The 19,343-nt window shown below is 52.9% G+C and overlaps 2 protein-coding genes across 3 annotated transcripts; both read left to right on the top strand.

Annotated features, from left to right (window-relative positions):
- Positions 1–9,158: 9,158 nt before the first annotated feature.
- Lcn2 (lipocalin 2) lies at positions 9,159–13,082 on the top strand. 2 transcript variants are annotated; one of them, XM_060389930.1, is made up of 7 exons: positions 9,159–9,377; positions 9,861–9,997; positions 11,663–11,742; positions 11,863–11,982; positions 12,171–12,272; positions 12,742–12,768; positions 12,881–13,082. In XM_060389930.1, the coding sequence occupies exons 1-6, from the start codon at positions 9,240–9,242 to the stop codon at positions 12,759–12,761; spliced, it is 597 nt and encodes a 198-aa protein (XP_060245913.1). In that variant the 5' UTR covers positions 9,159–9,239; the 3' UTR covers positions 12,762–12,768; positions 12,881–13,082. The 2 variants fall into 2 exon arrangements, with proteins under 2 accessions (XP_060245913.1, XP_021519780.1); XM_021664105.2 differs by having other exon boundaries at positions 9,162–9,377; positions 12,895–13,082.
- A 2,608-nt stretch (positions 13,083–15,690) lies between these two features.
- Bbln (bublin coiled coil protein) lies at positions 15,691–18,672 on the top strand. The gene is made up of 2 exons (XM_021658266.2): positions 15,691–15,924; positions 18,230–18,672. Exons 1-2 carry the CDS (start codon positions 15,846–15,848, stop codon positions 18,400–18,402), a joined length of 252 nt encoding a protein of 83 aa, XP_021513941.1. The 5' UTR covers positions 15,691–15,845; the 3' UTR covers positions 18,403–18,672.
- Positions 18,673–19,343: the final 671 nt, after the last annotated feature.

Here is a 19,343-nt window from a genome sequence, read left to right as displayed (position 1 = left end):
CTCAAATCTGAGTAGGTCAGGAATCCCAGAACAGTCTGGGGACTAGCCAGGACGACATCCCAGAACAAATCTCTGGAAACTGCTCAGCAGAACTGTGCGTACCTGTCTTGTTCTACAGTTGGGGAAATGAGCCAGCTTCAAGGATACTCGCCCATGTTGGATTTATTCCAGCAACTGCTTTAGCCGCTGAAAGGCAGTTTAGGAGAGCTGGAGGGGAGTTTGGCCAGTTCGGCCTGCCCGTTACTGCCCACAGCCCCTGTCAATACCATCCTGGTGTGACAATGTTGACAAAGCAAAATGCAACCTCTTCACCTTGAGGAACGCCAGCTTTCCCACCTGTGATGCAAAATTAGTGACTGGCATCTCCTCCTGGTCCTGCCGCCCACCACACTCTTGATTTGTGTTCCAAGTAAATGAGAGCCTTTAACCCCAGCACTCAGGAGGCTGAGCTAGGCAGGTCTCTAAGGCCGGGCCATCCTGAGATAAATAAATAAAGCTGAGAGATGAATGGGGTAGGCCGAGAAATCAATGAGGCTGATTCCTGGGAAAACCCCACTTTTTGCTTAACGGGCCACTGTGCCATCTCAGCATACGTGAGCCAACCTTTGCCAAAGAAACCCAATATTGGCTCAGCCCTCTCAGTGGAAACACTTGGCAGAGTTCTTTTCTCGATGCCGTGTTGTCCAGTGCTCAGTTCCCTTGGTACCTTCATTCGGGCTAGCTACAGACTTTCAACTGGTAGCCAGCACGGGGCACAGCCCTGCTCAATGCCCAGGGGACCTCAGCCTGAGGAACCAGCCGTGGCTCCACTCACTCAAGAAAATGGAGCCTTAGAAGCCAACTGATCAAATTTTAGGGCACAATATGGAAAGCTGAGGCTCAGTCTGGGCTGAGAGACCCACTTCCTGTCCACTTCTCGGCATCAAATGATTCCTGAGAAGTTCCCAGGCCTCCCCTCGCCTACCCTTTCTCTCTGTTCGCTCTCTTCTCCCTCCCTGAATTCTGGTCCTAGTGTGCTTCATCCAAGGACCCGACAAGTAAGCACAGCCTTATGGCCAGGGAGAACCCATCTCAAATGTGGCTGGCATGTTTTGTGTCCCTCAAAATCTATAAACTGAAACTTAAGGCCAGAGCAGTCATAATCATTATTTAGTCACTTAGGAGGTAATTCAGTCAGCTTTTAGAAATGGAATTGGCACTTCTACCGAAGGGCCCAGGGAACCACCTAGACAGCTGGCCCTTCTGTCTTCTGAGAAGCAAGGATCCTGGACAGTACCAACTGTGAGGAAGGGCCAGACGCCAAACCTGATGAGATCTCACTCTTGAACTTCCCAGCCTCCAGAGCTGTGAGAAACCAGTCTTTTATCATTTATCTTCAGCCTGTGGCCTCAGGTCAGCCCGTCCTGTCGCCAGGCCTGGCTTTCCATCTGCTTTTCTATAATTGGAACATTGCCGTGCACCCTGCCTCAGCGGAGACCAACCATTCTCTTGACCACTTCCTCACCCTCCGCTCCTGTCTGGGTGGCTACGTGGGTGTCCAGGAGCCCACTCACACTCTGTTGGGCCTCCTGGGCCTCCACCCTGAGACTCCAGAGGTTCTCACCCTCGTGTCCTCCCCCACAGAACCCACTCAACAGCCGATTTTCAAAAGAATTAGGCTGACTGAAAGAAGCCCACCTATCTCATCACTCAGAGACAGGAGGATTTGTGAATGTGGGTCCAGCCTGGTCTACATAGTGACTGCCAGGGCTACATAGTGGGACCCTGCCTCGATGATAGATAGATAGGTAGGTAGATAGATAGATAGATAGATAGATAGATAGATAGATAGATAGAGATAAAGACTATTTACTATATGTTTCCATTTGGTTAAAGATCTGCATATTCTTATTTTATGCCTATGGGTGATTTTGCCTGCATTGACTGTCACGTACTGCAGTACCGGCAGAGGCCAGCAGAGGGCATCTGATCACCGGAAACTGGAGTTACAGACAGTTGTGAGCCACTATGCGTACTGGCAATCAAAGCTAGGACCTCTGCCAGAGTAGCAAATGTTCTGAACTGCTGAGCTATCTCTCCAAGTCCTTATTTTTATTTTTAATCATGTGTGTATTGTGTGCCTGAGTGTGTTTATATGCACCAAATGCCTGCAGGTGCCTGAGGCGATCAGAGGAGCCCATCAGATGCCTTGGAACTAACTTACACTTGTGAGCACCACATGGGTGCTGGGAATCAAACCCATTCCTTTGCAAGAGCAGCAAGTGCTCTGAACCACCGAGCTGTCCCTCCAGCCTTTGTTTTATTTTGCTTTCAGATGGGATCTCCCTTTGTAGCCCAGGCTGGCCCAGGTCAGTCTGCCTGTTCCAACCTCCTAAGTGCTGAATTGCAGGCTGTCTGAAGCCTTCTGTATATACACAGTTAAGGCCAAACGTACCTATGGACTGTGAGTCCCACAGGTCCTGAGGAATCTGTTGCTTCCTGGGCTGGTGTGTCCAGGGGCAGTCCCTTAAAGTGCAGTCTGCTATTCAGCATGGACTGATTTTCAGATGGGTCCTCTTTAATGTCCTCTGGCCCCAGAAGATGGACACCTCAAGCTAACCTGGGCCAGCTGTCCGATTCTGACCCACAGCTCTAAGCCATCAGAGGACTACAGAAGTAGGTCGGGAAGGATCTTCTCCAGGCCCTCCCTAGCTCCTGGGTGGGACAGTTTACACACAGCTTGAGGGACAACTCAGGCGAGGGAAAAAACCCTCAGAGCCCCAGAAAGCAGGCAGAGCCCTCTGGGTGGCTAACGTGCTGAGCGCTCTTCGAAGAGGGCAGAACTTGACGTGCGCTTGAATGACTTGTGACCTTGGAGCTGTGGGCTAGAGTCAGACCGTTACTCAGAAGTCTAAGGCAGACCTTGGAAATTTGTATGGAGTCCCTGGTTCCCACTGTGTGCTCTGCCTTGGCCTGTGATAGCCTCCATCCCTTGTCAGGGCTGCTATGTCAGATGTTTCGGAATAGAAATGAAATGTGATCGGTACAGGGAGATTAGAAAAGATGATGGCGGGCCCCAGGTAGGTGAAGCTGGAAGATGATAGACACATCTAATTCTTGGGACCATGGAAGGAGAAAGCCCTGACCTCTTTGAGTCTAGCACAAAATAAATTACATTTTTAAGAAGCTGGGCGTGGTGGTGCATGCCTGTAATCCCAGCACTCTGGGAGGCTGAGGCAGGGGATCTCTGATTTTGAGGAGAGCCTGGTCGACAAAGTGAGTCCAGGACAGTCAAAGCTACACTGAAAAACCCTATCTCAATAAAACAAAACAAAAATTACATTTTAAAAAAAGTATATATTTCTTTATGTAGTGTGTATGTGTGTGTGTGTGTGTGTGTGTGAAGTTAGCACACTGGAAATCAGAGGATAGCTTTTGGGAGTTGGCTCTCTCCTACCCTGAAGGTTCCAGGGATTGAACTCAAGATTGATATCAGAGATTGATATCAGGCTTAGTGGCAAGCAGTGAGCCAGCCACTTAGTCTACCTTCTCTCTCTCTCTGTTTTTCTCTCGGAGATAGGGCCTCACGCTGCATTCAACACTGTGTTAGAATTTGCTATGTAGCGCAGGTTGGCCTCCAGCCATGGCCATCTTCTTGCTCCCAGCCTCCTCAGTGCTGGGATGATGAGTGTGAGCCATGACACTTGCAAAGGAGTGGATTATTATTTTATTTTTAGTTATCTATTTATTTTTGGTTTTTTTGAGACAGTGTTTCTCTGTGTAGCCTTGGCTCTCCTGGACTCGCTTTGTAGACCAGGCTGGCCTACAATTCACAGCGACCCAATTGCCTCTGGCTCCCAGAGTGCTGGGATTAAAGGCGTGCACCACTATGCCTGGCTATTTTATTTTACTTATGTTTGTATACGAATGTATGTGGGGTTTTTTTTTTGGGGGGGAGGGGTTTACATGTGTGAGAATGTCAGCACATGCACACTTGTGGAGGTCAGGGGACAACCTGGGAGTCAGTCCTCGACTCCCACCTTGTTTATGCTTCTGAGGTTTACCCTCTCTCCAATTCCCATCTCACCACAGGAACACTGGGACTGCAGGCACATGATACCACATCTGGATTTTATGTGGCTCCTAGGGTTTCGAACGAACTTGGATCCTCATCATTACACAGCCAATGCTTTACCCACTGAGCCATCTCCCTAGCCCCTGTACACTGAGAGCTTTTGATACTGGACTTCCGTTGTTGGAGGCGCCCTGCTGGCTGAGGTTGCTGTTTTTGCCTGGACCAGATAGCCATGACAAGCTCAGAGCAACCTCCCCTTGGCTGGGTCCCCCACTCTCTGTCTGACTTCATCTGGAGAGTGCCTTTAGATACAGCTTCCCCTAGCCACGCTTGATGTATGGCCTCTGACCCAGCTCCCTGGCAGCTCCACCCTCCCTGTGCCCATGCTAACTAAGCACTGACATTCTACTCTTCTGATAGGAGCACGCTGTATAATGCAAATCAAGCATCTTGAAGTGCCTACTTCCAACCAATTACGTTCACCTATTCTTGGAGTGCCCTATCCCCATCTCTAAGCCTATATAGTCTTTGTTCTCTGGAGTTAGAGTTGAACTAGCCTTTGGCTGTTCCCAGGGTGTGTGATCCATGTACGATTCTTGCCAGCCATTCCAGGCAAGCTTCCCGCCTCCCGCCCCTCCTGACTTCGTGGGCTGCTGGGAGGCAACCCCCAGGCAGGAGGAGAACTACTTTCTTGTTTTCAGAAGAGGTGATTCTAAGACAACAAATGTGGTAATTGGTTGTATTGCAGTAATTTGGGAAACTCTCAGTCTTTCCCAGTTGCAGAAGCCATTGGCAGGAAATACACTGTTAGGAAAGTTTGCTCTTGAGAGGAGGCTAAGTGTGGAGGAAGGGGTGGGCCACCATGGGAGGTCATAGGAAGCAGGGAGGAAGTGGGCTCAATCCAGGGAACCCAGAGGTGACATGGACAAGGAGACCCAGTGGTGTCTGGAGGGGGACCTGCCTCTGGGGGACAAAGGCTGAGCATCTCAAGGCACCTGGGTGTATAACCCCACCCCCAAGGCCTGAGGGACCCTGGGTCCAGAGTGAGGTACCCAGTCCTATGTTCTCTGTCTGTCCACCACACCAATACAGGAAGTTCCACCCTGAGAGGTGTCCTGAGAGCCATGGGGGATGGTGGGCACCGTGTCCTAAGCCCTGATGTGGGCTCCTGAAAAGGATTCCAAGCACAGTGCCGGGCCAAGGCCAAGATCTTGGGAGCCCTGTCAACACGGCTCTACCCTGTCCCTTGTACCACCTTCCCTGCCCAGCTTGGTCCCTCTCACCGGCTCAGGTCAGCCCTCTGTAAAGGGAGACACGCCGGCCCCGTGGAACCTGCCCCATCGGTGCTGCCTGTCACAGGCTCACCCGTGCCTCCTCTCCCAGGGTAGACTCAGCCACTGAGACCCCCAGGATGAATGGGGATGGACAGTATGCTCTCGCTCCTCTCAGAGTGTCCAGGGGTCCTCCAGGCAATGACCTGGTGCCATGGTTCTGGAGTCAGAGACATGCTTTCAGGCACCTAGTGTTTAACCGTTCCAACATGCACTCTCCTACCTCCCGGCTGCATTGCCCTGCCTCCTGGGCTGACCCGCACCTGTGGGCCTGTTGGTTGTCTCACAACCAGGAGGACAGAGGAACAGGCTCATAAGGTCCTACCCCTCCCCAAGGATCTGTGGGCAGCTGGTGGTTGCTAAGGGGGAAGATACATTTCTTTTCTTTCTTTCTTTCTTTCTTTCTTTCTTTCTTTCTTTCTTTCTTTCTTTCTTTCTTTCTTTCTGTGTCTTGCTATGCCCAGTTTAAGAGCTATTTTCTTGCCCGATGTACACCTGCCCGATGTGATGTGCACACCTGTATTCCAGCACTTGGGAGGTAGAGACAGATGGATCTCTGTGAGTTCGAGGCCAGCTGGTCTACCTAGTGAATTCCAGAACATTCAAGGCTACCTAGTGAGACCCTGTCTCAAAAAGTACCAAATAAATAAATAAAATAAGAAATATTTTTTTTTTTAGAAATTAGCAGTTCGAGGTCACCCTCAGCTATATAGAAAGTTCAAAGCCAGCCTAGGCTACATGAGACTCTGTCTCTAAATAAATAGAGGTAAGAGATAAAAATAGAGAGACAGTAAGATTTTTTTCAGTTATATGACTGTTATGCCCAAGTCTTGTGGACCCCAAAGACTACCAAGGAGCCAATTGCAATGCAAATGCAGTAGGATCTTTTTATGACAAGCTCCAGCTCAGCCCTATACCCTCACTGATGCAGCAGTTGAGTGTAGAGCCCTGAGCTCAGGGGGAGGAGGCTTTTTATTTAGGGTTACAGCGAGGTAAACTGGGAAATTCCAGCTAGGCAGTTTTATGATTGATTGACATTTAGCAAATATTGGGTATCTGGAGGAAATTGTTTGCTTGCAGGACAAACAATTTCATTGTTTTACTCATCCTATGGTAAAGAGCACCTGGGTAAGTTTTAGATCTTCACTGAGTAGCCAGTGCTAGGGGGGCTAGTTAAATATTACTGGGTTTTTTCAGGCTACGGAAGGGGCAGGAGCCAGGAGGCCCTCCAGGTCCTGGAGCCTCTTGGTGTGAAAACACTTCTGGAAACAGAGACTCAAGTCAAGGCCCTGGAGAAGTGAGCATTTCCCGCTGGACACTGCTTCCCACAGGAGTGACTGGGAGCAGAGACCACTGGACCCATTTGTGGACATTAACATTTCCCGGGACATTACCATTTTCCTGGGCCATCTGGGCCTATTTCTTTCTTATTTATTTAGCAGAGCTTCGGACCCTGGGCACACTAGGCAAGTGCTGGACCACTGACCAGTATTCCTAAATCCTCCGCGGGCTCTCTTGCCTCAGGGCTCCTCCCAGGCAGCCCTGGCTCTGAGAAGCCTAATTGGTGGCCCTACACATTGAGGTTGGGGCGGGAGGGTGGGGCTGCGTTAGCTCCGGCCCTTCGAAGCCAGGCTTTCCAGCTTCAGGGAACCCAGATCTGGGCGACTGGATTCCTAAGATGCCATAACCTAGGGTTAGACCTGGGTGGAGGTTGTAAAGCAGCTAGAGTTCTCTAGGCTTAAAACCCACGTGTGAACCAGACTTCGTGCTGCTACTAAATTCAATATCAGCCCAGATTACACAATGGAGACCTGGTATCTAAATAAATAAATAAACAGACAGATAGCACAGCTGGCATGGTTGGTGACACGTGCCAACACTGGAGAGGTAGAAGCAGGAGGAAAAAGAAGGAAAGAAGGAAGGAAGGAAGGAAGGAAGAAAGGAAGGAAGGAAGGAAGGAAGGAAGGAGGCAGACTGGGTGAGAGGTGGAGTCAGAAGGACGAGAAGTTCAAAGTTATCTTTGGCTACAGAGAGGGTTTGAAGCCAGCCAGGGCTGTAGGGATCCTATTTTGGTGGGGCGGTGGGTGTCGGGAGACCTAGCAGACTCCTTAGGGGAAGGTACACACAGCAGGCATCAACGGAGTGTGCAGGTACCTTGTACCTGGAACAGCTAGGGTCCTGAGCTAGGCCATTTCCCTTCCCACCCTTTTTTTCTCTTTCTCTCTCTTTGAGACAGGGTTTCTCTGTGTACCCCTGGCTGCTCTGGATCTCACTTTGTAGACCAGGCTGGCCTCGAACTCACAGAGTTCTGCCTCCCGAGTGCTGCGATTAAAAGCATGCCACCACCACCGCTGGGCTCAAAGATAGCTTTTAAACTAATGTGTTTAGTAAGTTGGAAAGTTTTGTTTTGTTTTGTTTTGTTTAATGCCGTTGGAGATAGAACCTGGGGGCTCTCACACGCTAGGCAAACCTTCTATTACTAAGCTACGTCCCCAGCTCATGGGGCATGGAGGTGGGGGGGTGCATCCTAGGTGTGAGGAGGGGGGCAGGGGCAAGGTGAGGCTCCCTCCTACTTATCAGCTTAAGATCCCCCTCTAGGCTCTTTCCCTCAGGGCTCACCACTCCAGAGCTCAGGTGGCAGTGGGAGAGGAGGAAGGTCAGGAGCATAAGTGGGTAGATCAACAGGCCCTTTCTGTCCTGTGCAGGGCCAAAGGACTCGAGTTCAGCCTCAGGTCAGATGTCCAGATGAGCATCTAAGCAAGCCACCTCAGAGGGAACAGAGTACAGCACTTGGGACCCATCACTACCTTCCGTGGATGCTGGCCAGGCCCCCCAGTGAGGACATGGCTTCCTTCAGGACTAGGCTGGCATCAGCTCCGGAGGGAGACCCCTGAGCACTAGGCTACCATGCTCAAGGCTATGGCCAAAGACAGAGAAGACTCAAGGGAAGACGAGTTCTTAAAGACAGGTGGAAGCCGGCCTCCTGATCCAACATAGCTGGAGCTCACAGGGCAGTGTGGACCTGTACCCATGTTTCCTGAGGGGCTGGTGTTCTCATCATGTGATCCCCTTATCCTCCATGGCAAGTTGGCACCATGGTTGCAGCCCTTGGCTTTGAAAGCAGCCACATCAAGGACTGTGTGGTACAGGATTTGGGGAGGGGGATATGAGAGTTCAGCTGCGGCCATATGGCGGTGGGGTCGTGGGAAAGTGAAGGGGTTCAAGGTATTGGACCCTCCCAGGCTAGTCTTTTGGACACCTCAACTTGTGCCAGGACCAAGTCTGAGTTGGACAGGCTCAGAACAGGGTATCTCATTCTTCCAAGTGGAAAACATTCACTCTCAGATGCTCCGCCCTTTTTTAAACCAGGAAACTTTATAGGGTCTGGTTGAGTGGCACATTTTTAGTTTATGTGGGTGTGGGTGCAGGGAGGGGCATCTGCCACAGGCACCATCTTGAGTTTCTGGTGAGCTAGGACTTCTAGGGGGTCAGAGGGGTAGGGAGAGCGGCCAGATCTGAGCTGCTGACCCCACAGGCAGTGGCCTAGTGCCTGCCAGAGTCCTGAACTTACGAATGAATGTCCCTTCTGTCCCTGTCCCCTGCAGCCCTTCCTGGAGTAGCTCAACCTTGCACAATCCTGACCTGGGGCAGAGAAGGACAGAAATCTTGCCAAGTATTTCAACAGGATGTGCTGGCAATTGCCTCACGCTTGCTGGACTTGGTAAATGATGGATTACCCCACCCAGCAGGACGATTGGCAGCCAGGTGACCCATAAAGAGGGCCCCTGGAGAGTCCTCTTCCCTCCTTCCTCCTCCTCCTCCAAAACGTACTGGACTCAGCAACTGCTGAAACCATGGCCCTTGGTGTCCTGTGTCTGGGCCTTTCCCTGCTTGGGGCCCTGCAGAGCCAGGCCAAGAACCCACCTCAGAACTTGATCCCTGCCCCATCTCTGGACAAGGTCTCACTGCAGCCCAACTTCCAGCATGATAAGGTAGGGGCCTGGAAGGGCTGCTGCAGGAGGAGCCAGGAGAAACAGGGAACAGAAGGGAGGAGAAGCCAAAGGTTTCACGGGCAGCACTGGGTAGGATGGCTAGGATGCCTGGAGTCCAGGGTCCAGGCTTCAGGCTTCAGCTCACCATCACCCTGAGTCCCAGTGGGAGGGGCACCTCATTCTGCTCTGTCTCAACCTCCTCTCCCAAATCTCTATTGTTCAGGTAAGGCAGGAATCTCTTTCAGTCACGCTGCACTGAGGAGGAAATGGAGGTTCACCCTCAGCCAGGACCACCCCATCCTGCCAACTCAAGGCTAACTCCACCTAGGGTCTTGTCTAGCCTTGGAGGAACCTAACTCCTGCTTGGGACCCTGCTGCCCTCCTGCTGGGGTTGCCTGGAGATACCAACAGGAACAGCACAGGAGGAACTCACCATTCCTGGCAGCAGCATTCCTGGCCCCCTCTGTCATTAGCCTCTTACAGTTCCAGGGGAAATGGTATGCCGTGGGCCTGGCAGGCAACGCGGTCCAGAAAGACAAACAAGGCCGCTTCACAATGTACAGCACCCATTATGAGCTGCAAGAGGACAAGAGCTACAACGTCACCTCCATCCTGCTCAGGTAAAAAAGCCCTGTCGCCCCACTTTGTCACAGCGTAGGGCTTGATCTGTTTCTTGCTCTTTCCTTCCCCCAGTCCTGCCTTCTGTCAAAAGGGGGATGGACACACAGTCCACAGAAAATTCGAGGGAGAAGGCTAGGAAGGTCACCCAGGCCAGAGTGGAAGCCATGTAAGCGTGAAATTCTCAGTTCCATCCCCTGAGTCAACACAGAGAAACTGGCTGAGGCACCCCAGCCCTGGCAGGTGCGGTCAGGATCCCTAGGACCTGTTAGGCAGCCAGTCTAATCCAATTATTGAGTTCCAGGTTCAGTGACAGGTCTTGTTTCAAAAATCAGGTGGAGGGGCTGGGGAGATGACTCAGTGGTTAGGAGCACTGGCCGCTCTTGCAGAGGACCTGGGTTTGATTCCCAGCACCCACATGGCAGTTTACAACTGTCTGTAACTCCAGTTCCAAGGGATCCAACACCCTCTTCTGATCTCCACAAGCACTTTTCCTCAGTGTTGCACAGAGACACATACCAACAAAACATCCATATACACAACAGGACCAGAACCAGGGCTTTTCACTTGCAAGGCAAGTGCTCTACCCCTGAGCTAAATCCCCAGCCCCAATAATAATTTTTCTAATTAAAAAAATAAGGTGGAGAGTGTTTGAGGAAGACACCAGACGTTGCCCTCAGGCCACCACGTGCACACGCACAAGTGTGAACAAACACAGGCACACAGCAAAAAGAACATGAGGAAGGAGGGAATTTGAATCCAGTCTTCAACCCTACCCGTGGCCTCTATTCAAGGCCTCCAGGCAGGGGGCCTTGGAGAAGCCACGTGCCTCAGAAGGAAGGAGAAGTGTGCACAGCGGGAGCTGGGGGAAACTATATCAGATGCTGTGCCTTCAAGATGCAGGAAGCCGTTGGCATGGCTACCTGAGCAAGGGTTGATGGCTAACTAGGTGTGAGAGGAATAGTCTCTGGGGCATCCGGCCTTATGCCAGAGCTTGGTCTGGGATTCCTCTAAGGACAAGCTTGGCTCAGTTGGAGCAAGGCAGAATGAGGGAGGGTGTCACTGCAATGGGAAGAATAAAGCAGGTGAGGTCAGGCAGTCAATTGGGAAGATTGACAGTGGTGGGCGGGGCCAGGGCCTGGAGAGTGGAGCCAGGGCCGAGCACCTGTAGTGTGATACTGACTCAGATCAGACACCTGGGTAGGCTGCAATTGGAGTAAAATATCTGAAGAGCAAAGGGTAGATGAAAGGCAAGTATGGGGAGCTCAGTTATGGGGGGGCAGGGGATTGAGTAGGACATGGGGAAAAGTTCACAGTTGGCCTAAGGGCTAGGAGCATAGGAGCTTAGCTTGGAGCGGGCTGCCAAGGGAGGTGGTGGAGAGGGAGCAGAGAAAAATAGGGAGACTGTCTGGGGCCTGGATTATGTGTGTACAGGGGAGGCCACCCAGGAAAGGCAATGGGAGGGGGCACAGGGCACCCTGAGGAATGGTCTCAGCAGGGTCAGGCTGGGCAGATTCAGAGTGGAAAGGCCCAGGCACATCTAAGGTGGGTGGGTGAGGCCTCCTGTCAGGCTTGGTGGGAAGCATTCATGGGTTGGATGGACAGGGATGGGGACAGCAGGATCCTAGCCTGTGTCATATCTTCGCTCACTCCCATCTCTCCCGCAGGGACCAGGGCTGTGACTACTGGAAGAGAAATTTTGTTCCAAGCTCCAAAGCTGGCCGGTTCACCCTGGGAAACATTCACAGTGAGTCCTGAGTCAGTTGGGGTCCTTGTCTGTCCACTCAGATTTCATTACGGGAAGAACCACTACGAAAGTTGGGGAGAACTTTCCTCCTTCTCCATCCCTTGTTCTTCATGCCTTCAGGTTATCCTGGGATACAGAAGTACACCGTACAAGTGGCTGAAACTGACTATGACCAGTTTGCCATAGTATTCTTCCAGAAGACTGCTGGGAACAAGGAGTACTTCAAGGTTACCCTGTATGGTGAGTTCCATCCTGACCCTTAGGGACTCAAGTTCAGGTTGCACACAGGGTTGGAGTCTCAAGGTCTCAGCCCCTTCAAGGAGTGGTCCTTCTGCAGACCTCCCAGGAAAAGAAGTCTGAGGCCTCGCTTGCTAGTTCAGTGATGTTTAGAGTGTTTCTTGGCCATTCTGTGGCCATCTTGCTTGCAGGGAGAACCAAGGAGCTGCCCTCTGAACTGAAGAAGCGTTTCGCCAGCTTTGCCACCTCTCTGGGCCTCACAAATGACCGCATCGTCTTCTCTGCCCCCATCGGTAATGGCTAACTGGGGAGAGTCGGAAGGAATGTGGAGATGTGGGGGTCGGGGGGACTAGCTGTCCAGACTGATAGCCACCCTACCAGAGAAAGGGAAGACTTGATCCTCTGCTTTGACATCTGGGAGACTCTGGGACACCCTGAGTTCTAGGGAGCCCTTAGGGATCTCAGCCCCAAGTTTTCCTTCTGGCGGTTGCCCCAGGACATGCTCAGATGAGAATTCCAGGCTCATGTCCGTCCAAGCTTCCTCAGGCTTGCTGCTCCGAACCACCTCCTTCTTATAGTCGAAGGCTATTTCCTCTCCCAACCCTGAACCTTGCTGACCGGAGCTTCTCTCCATCCCATGACTTGGGAGATGTATCTGCTCCACACGGGTCCCTCTGCTGCCCCAACCTCAAAGAAGCCCCAAGCTTCTGGCAGCCAGAGAGCACCCCCCAACCCTGTTCTGATGAGCATTTTCTCCTACAGAACGATGCATCGATGGTTGAACAGGCGGTGAGTGTGACTGACTGGGATGGGAAGGGGCCTGCTGGGAGGCCAGGGCACAGCGGACTGGGCTCTCCAGCTTGTCTTTATTCCTCCCTTGAACTGTGGTGTCTTGATTCAGCAATCTTCTCTCAGGTACCTCCTGTCTGCCCTCTGCCCCATCTTCCCTGTTGCCAGAGAACCACCTGGTTGACCCACCAGCCACGATAGCAGTGAGCACTGGGTACCTCTTTTTATTCGGACAGCACTGCCCATCCACCTGTTCCCAAAGCTGCCCCACTGAAGGAGCCCGCTCTTCTGCTAAATAAACACATCCCCAGTTCTCTGAGTCTGTGATGCTTTAACCCCGTAACAATGAGGAGCAGAAGGGCAAAGGGTGGGTTCACACCAATATCATTCCAGTGTGATGGTAGGGCCTCAGAGAGAAGGCCAGGGAAGGCTACAGAACTCCAGCCTTCCCTCAAGCTCCACCATTTTGGCCACCACCTGCCCCGAGTCGCTAGACAGAACAGTTCCACACTCAACTGCTGCTTTGGCTTGGTATCCCTCATCAAGTCCTGGCTCACCCCCAGAGCAGCGCAAGTCTCCCTGCCTTTGCCTCCAAGGGCTGTCCCCCAGTGCTCACAGCTGTGGCTTCTCTACATTAACCACAGGAAAGCCTTCCCATTTCTCTTCCCTCTTGTCAGACGCATGGGTTTCCAAGTGAGCCCCTGCTTTCCCACCTCACACCCATATGCCGGCCCGTCCGTCTTGGCTGAGGAAAAGGGTGTGCCTAGGTGGTGACCAGTTCCATCCTCAGTCCCGAAGGGGGGGCAGGACAGACCTGAGACCCTGCTCACCAGATGGCGTTGAAATCGGAGGGATGTGGGGGAAGGAGGCTGTGTCCAGCCCCAGGAAGGTGCCAGGCTGAGAGGTATGTCTAAGGCCTACTGGTTAAAGCCCCAGTGGCTAGCCAGGAAAGCACCCCACACGCTTCGCTCCTGAACTCCAGTCTGAGCAGCAGATCCAGCTTCTTTCTTTTGAGTCAAAGTCTCATTGTGTGAGTTCTGGCTGTCCTGGAACTCTCTCTGTAGAGCAGGCTGGCCTCGAAATCAGAGAGATCTGCCTGTCTCTGCTTCCCAAGTGCTGGGATTAAAGACATGGACCCCCTCCCCCACTTTTTACTTATTTATATTAATTTAATTTTATTTATATGGATTTTTGCCCCCCTTAGTATGTTTGCAGACCACATACTTGCAGTTCCTATAGAGACCAGAGGAATCAGGTCACCTGCAGCTGAAGTTACAGACAGTTGTGAGCTACCCTATCGGGGCAGGGAATTGAACCCATGTCCTTTGGAACAGTGTTCTTCACCACGGAGCCAACTCCTCAGCTCTTCTTTTTATGTTTATTTATTTATCTATTTATCTACTTATTTATTTATTGAGACAGGTTTGTGTGTGTGTGTGTGTAGCCTTGGCTATTCTGACGCTAGCTCTGTAGACCAGGCTCACCTTGAACTCCCAGAGATCCACCTGCCTCTGCTTTCCAAGTGCTGAGATTAAAGGCATGCGCCACCACCGCTGCCTGGCTCCATATTTTTATTTTTTAACTTTTAATAGTGTGTGTGTGAATAAGTGTGTATGGATGTGTTAAGTGCCTCAGGGGCCAGAGACATTGAATTTCCCTGGAGCTGGGGCTACAGGTGGGTGTGGACTGCCTGACATGGGTGCGGGGCATTGAACTGGGGTTAACACACTATGTGCTCTTAACTGCTGAGCCGCCTCTCCAGCCTGGTTCCGGTTTCTTGTGTTGGACCTAGGAAGCCACCTTCCCGTAGCCTCTTGCTCCTGTCGAGCCCTTCAAGTCAAGCTCTCGTGGCACAAGCAGGGCTTTGTTCCCCTCCTGGCTAGCGCAGATGAGCTTCCCTCCGGTACCTTAACAAGCTGCAACACCCGGACCGCTGCGGCAGCTTGCAAGTATTCTCTTCCAGCTCCGGACGCCCAAGTTTGCCTTAGTGTCCTGGTGTCTACAGCATTGTGCTCCGCCTGGGGTTTGGGGGAAGAATTTGCTTCCCTGTGTCTCCCAGCTAAGAACATCTTGCACTCTGGGATAGCCACTGTGACACGAGGAACAAGCAGCTCATGCCACCGGGTCTCCTGGCCATTACTCCGGGTAAAGTGAGCGTCCCTGGGACACCACCCTGACACTGAGCTGGACCCTGCCCGATTGCTCTTATGGGTCAGACCCACGAGTGGTCAGGAATGGTGACTCCGTACAGGCCTCCTTACCCCCACCCCGTGCATGGAGTTGGGGTAGGGGAGGGTGAGTGCTGGAGGTTATTTACCCTGAGGCCCCCCCCGCCCCCGTGATGGACAGCCAGAAGCGGGGCCATTTAGCACACAGACGTTCTACGGGCCCCAGCACCTACAGCAGAGCACAGCAAGCCCTTTCTGTACGGGGAACCTGACACACAGCCCTGGCGCTCTTTGAGAAGAGCCTCCCACGCCTCCCCAACGGCACGGGGCAAACGGACTGGCTCTACCTCTACTGCCCAGGGCTGGGGTCCCACCCGTAAGTGTGGCCTTTGAGTGCCCCCAGAGAAGTGATGAGGCCAAGATAGCATAGGCATTGTGGGTCATCTCTGCAGCACCAGGGGGAGATGGGAGAGATTCTTGGTGACTGCAGAGGAGAGGCGCTGCAAACAGAGAGTTCTCGAAGCTACAGAAGGAAACCGCCTGTTTGATTCCGACCAGGCAGAGAGGCAGAAGATGGAGCCTCAAACAAGTCCCAGGCTCTACCGGCTGGCCTTCGGTGCTAGCGCGCACTCTGCTGACCGCAGCGCACAGCGTCCAGGAGAGGGGCGGGGCTAGGAAGCGCGAGGAGGAGGAGCATGGGGGCGGAGGGGCGGGGCCCGTATTAAGGGCGTGGTTGAGGTTTTAGGGCTGGGCTCTGGGCGGACCCCAATGAGCTGCTGCGTTCCACCCTTCCGGCCCGGTGTTCCATCAGCTGCTTGCACCTTCCGCCCAGCTCCGGCTTCTGCGCGACAGTCGTGCCTAGTTCCATCCTAGGTCCATTGCGTGGCCTCTGCGGCGCCCGAGCCCGCAATGTCGGGCCCCAACGGGGACCTGGGCATGCCGGTGGATGCGGGCGCGGAAGGCGAGAATGACAGCTTCGGGGAAGCAGGTGACCCAGGGGTGGGGCGTTGTTGAGGCGACCTTTACTTTGCCAGGGGTACGGTCTTGGGATCTGGAATCGGGCGTGGAAGGGGCTGCAGAGACGTTCCATCCCGCCCCAGGGTGGCTCTAGAGTTGTCCCCACAGCCACCTTGGAGGCGATGGTGAGCACTACCGAATGGATCCCTGGACGCTGCAGTACTGGTTACGTACGGGGAAACTGAGGCGGCTTCAGAGACGCTTGTCGGTTTGGGATTTGCTTCAGTCAGTTTCTGCGTTGAAGCGGGGCGGGTCCTGCTTGGCTCTGCAGGAGGGGTTGGCCGGGTGGGCGCCCCACTATGCTGAGTCAGCACCCCAGCCACCTGGCTTTGCTGGTGTGACCTGCTTACAGAGTACTGTGTTGGATGCACAGCACTGCGGAAGGTCCTTAGGGGAAGCTTTAGTCCACAGACTCCCGTTGCACTTTTGGGAACCTCAGTTTACTCATCTGCAAGGTTGGGCACATTGTCTCCTGTATTGAGATGTTTCGGCATTAAAGGAAAAATGGGGCGGAAAATGATTAGGCTCTAAGATTCCAGTGTACCGGGTCCTTCTGCAAGTTGTGTTTATTTATTTGTTTTTAGTGTGGTCAAGCCTGGTGCCTTTACGTAGTGGACAGGACTTACTGTGCAGTAAGGATGGGGTATGCTTTTGTTTTAAGAGCTTCATTGAGCTGTAAGTCACGTTTAAGCTGTCCAGTTCTGCCCTTTTTCACATACTCACAGATATCCATTGTCCCAGCAGTTTTAGAACATTTTTATCACCTGGGTTCGGCACTGCAGCTGGAGGCAGGCAGTGGGTCACCAGGCTTAGTATTGGGGAACAGGGATAGCTTCTGCAGCCACTGCTGGCAGCCATGGTGGGAGCATCAAGAGGGGTCTCGGTGAGGAGGCGGCGTAATTCTGAGTAATACTGGGATGGTGGGGGGGGAGGCTATCTGTCCCAGGGCAGGGACAATGGCTGGGAAGTACGCAGGACATAGCGCCTAGCCTGGAGGCCTCCTCGCTCAGCCCTTGTGATGAGCCTGAAATAGGAAAGACGGCTCCTAACAGCTATATGTTAAATACTTGCTGTGGCTAGACCCCACTGAGCTCTTAGTGTACTGGAACCCTCAGGGTCTCCAACCTGTTCTAATAAGGAGTTGCTGGGATAGAACAGATTCAGGACTCAAATCTAAGGTCTCTGACCTCCAGGTCTGAGTTTTGGCCCCATCATTAAGTAGCTATAGGAAACTGTGTTGGTTCCTTCCCTCTTAGGCCTCAGTTTCCCGATCTGAGCCATGAGGGATGGACTTTAAGATCCAGCAGTCAAGGGCTAGAGAGGTGGCTTAGAGGTTAAGAGCACTGGCTGCTCTTCCAGAGGTCCTGAGTTCAATTCCCAGAAACCACATGGTAGCTCACAACCATCTATAACGTGATCATACCTCTTCAGGCCTGCAGGTGTCCGTGCAGATAAAGCACTCATATACATTAAATAAATAAATATTGCAGCTTTCAGAGGCTCTGTTCTCCCTTCTCTGGGTAATGGGAAGGAACCGTCCCCCAAAGCCAGGCACACTGACATTCATATCCCAGACAAACACTCCTCCTAGGGTTTTTTTTTTTTAAATCCACCAAGCACTTCCCTCTGTTGGCAGCTGAGTGTTTCTGAGTCATGGGCTGGCTCAGAACTGGGTCCCGCAGTGGGCACGGACCCAGACCTTGGGTCCTAGGGGACACAGCATTGCCAAGAGCCAGGTCAGAAGCTGCTGTAGAGGAAGGAGGGCCAGGACGACTTCGGGGAGGTATTTTGGGCTGGTCCTTGAAGGGTTGTTGTGATCAATGAATTCTAGATGGTAAGACAGCTGAGCAAAACAGGGACTGGAAAGTCAGAGCTTCATTCATTCATCTGTTCACTCACTCATTCAGTAAGTGCTTGTGTCGTCATGGGCACTGGGGAGAAGCAGAGAACACATGGGTACTGACTTCTAGGTAGCTACAGAAGGAAATGCAGAGGAAGCTTGGTGAGTGGCAGGGCCACCCAGCCAGGACACTGGCAGACTGTCCCAGGACCATACTAACCCTACAAAAAGATGGTGTGCTAGAGATGACTTCTTTGAAGCTTTTCCTTTTGTGGTACCTCCTTACTTCTCCTCAGAAGGTAACACTGCGAGTCAGAATGGATGGGGGATGTGCCCAAAGCCCTTTCGAGGGACATCTGGGGACACTGGGGTGTACTGTATCAGTCAGCCCTGAGGAGACACGAGACCTTCCCTCCGTCTTTTCCCTTCCTCCCAGAGTATGCGGCCATCAACTCCATGTTGGATCAGATCAACTCTTGTCTGGACCACCTGGAGGAGAAGAATGACCACCTCCATGCCCGCCTCCAGGAGCTGCTGGAATCCAACCGGCAGACGCGCCTGGAATTCCAGCAACAGCTTGGGGAGGCCCCCAGTGATGCCAACCCCTAGGTGCTGGGAGCCCCCAACCAGGCCCCATCCTTGCCTCCCTCGGCTATGCTCTGGCCTGGGCAGGTACTACATGGCTTAGACACCATCTCAGGTACTGGCCTTCGGATGCCCCAGTGGTCTACCTGCCTGGACCAGTCCCTACTGCCTATCACCATCCCTCCTGGAGCCAGGTGTGGTCCCACAGCGCCCCTACTTGTCTGCCTTCCCAGCTCCTGGTCTCTTTTCCCCCCACCCAGGACCGAGTGTCCATATTAAAGGTCTCCCACAGCACTGCCCCCTTCTTCTCTTTGTGCCAGGAACCACTGGAGGCAAATGGAGCAGACTGGCCCGTGGGCCTGCGGTTCTTAGCCACCTTCATTTCTGATCCAGAGGGTGTGGGTGAGGTCGGGGCTTCCTCCCTCCCTGGTGTGCTGCCCTCTAGCAGGTGCCTGCCAGCTCAGACAGACCTGTGTGTGACTGTGAGATACGGTCCACCCCTCTGGCCCCTAGGCCCTTATGCCATGATAACCGCCCCTAGGATCTGATGGTAAACCTTGGCGCCTTCCACGTGTAGCCTTAGTTGTCCCCGCTGGCACTGTCAGAGCAGAGCTAAGGACAGGCCCCTTCACTGCTGATCTGTCTCGGGTTAGGAGGGATTAGCTCTTGTCGAACCAAGAGCTGCAAGGACACCCCTAATCCTAACTCCATGCCCGACTTTGGCTTTTGTGAGGTGCAGCTGGTTGGAGGCCAGCAACACGAGGGCACTGAACTCACACCCAGTGTTAAGTCCCAGCCGTCTGCTGGGATGTGACTTTTGGAAGTCATGTGACCCTGCCTCAGTTTGTTCATCTGCAGCTTGGGGGTAGAAGCAAGACCATCTGCTAGGGTCACCCGCTATGAGGCCCAAGTTGCCTTCCCAGCCCTAATACCCTAAGGGGGAAACTGAGGCTCGGAGAGAGGAC

Source organism: Meriones unguiculatus, chromosome 8 (assembly GCF_030254825.1).
Source record: "Meriones unguiculatus strain TT.TT164.6M chromosome 8, Bangor_MerUng_6.1, whole genome shotgun sequence".
NCBI classification, from domain to species: Eukaryota; Metazoa; Chordata; class Mammalia; order Rodentia; family Muridae; genus Meriones; species Meriones unguiculatus.
The sequence above is the reverse complement of the archived record's forward strand: the minus strand, read 5'-3'. Positions and strand labels throughout refer to the sequence as shown.

Coding starts and splice junctions, on each gene's coding strand:
- Bbln (XM_021658266.2), top strand. CDS start 15,846: ATGTCGGGCCCCAACGGGGACCTGGGCATGCCGGTGGATGCGGGCGCG. Junction 15,925..18,229: donor TGACAGCTTCGGGGAAGCAG/GTGACCCAGGGG, acceptor CCTTCCTCCCAG/AGTATGCGGCCATCAACTCC.
- Lcn2 (XM_060389930.1), top strand. CDS start 9,240: ATGGCCCTTGGTGTCCTGTGTCTGGGCCTTTCCCTGCTTGGGGCCCTG. Junction 9,378..9,860: donor CCAACTTCCAGCATGATAAG/GTAGGGGCCTGG, acceptor AGCCTCTTACAG/TTCCAGGGGAAATGGTATGC. Junction 9,998..11,662: donor GTCACCTCCATCCTGCTCAG/GTAAAAAAGCCC, acceptor TCTCTCCCGCAG/GGACCAGGGCTGTGACTACT.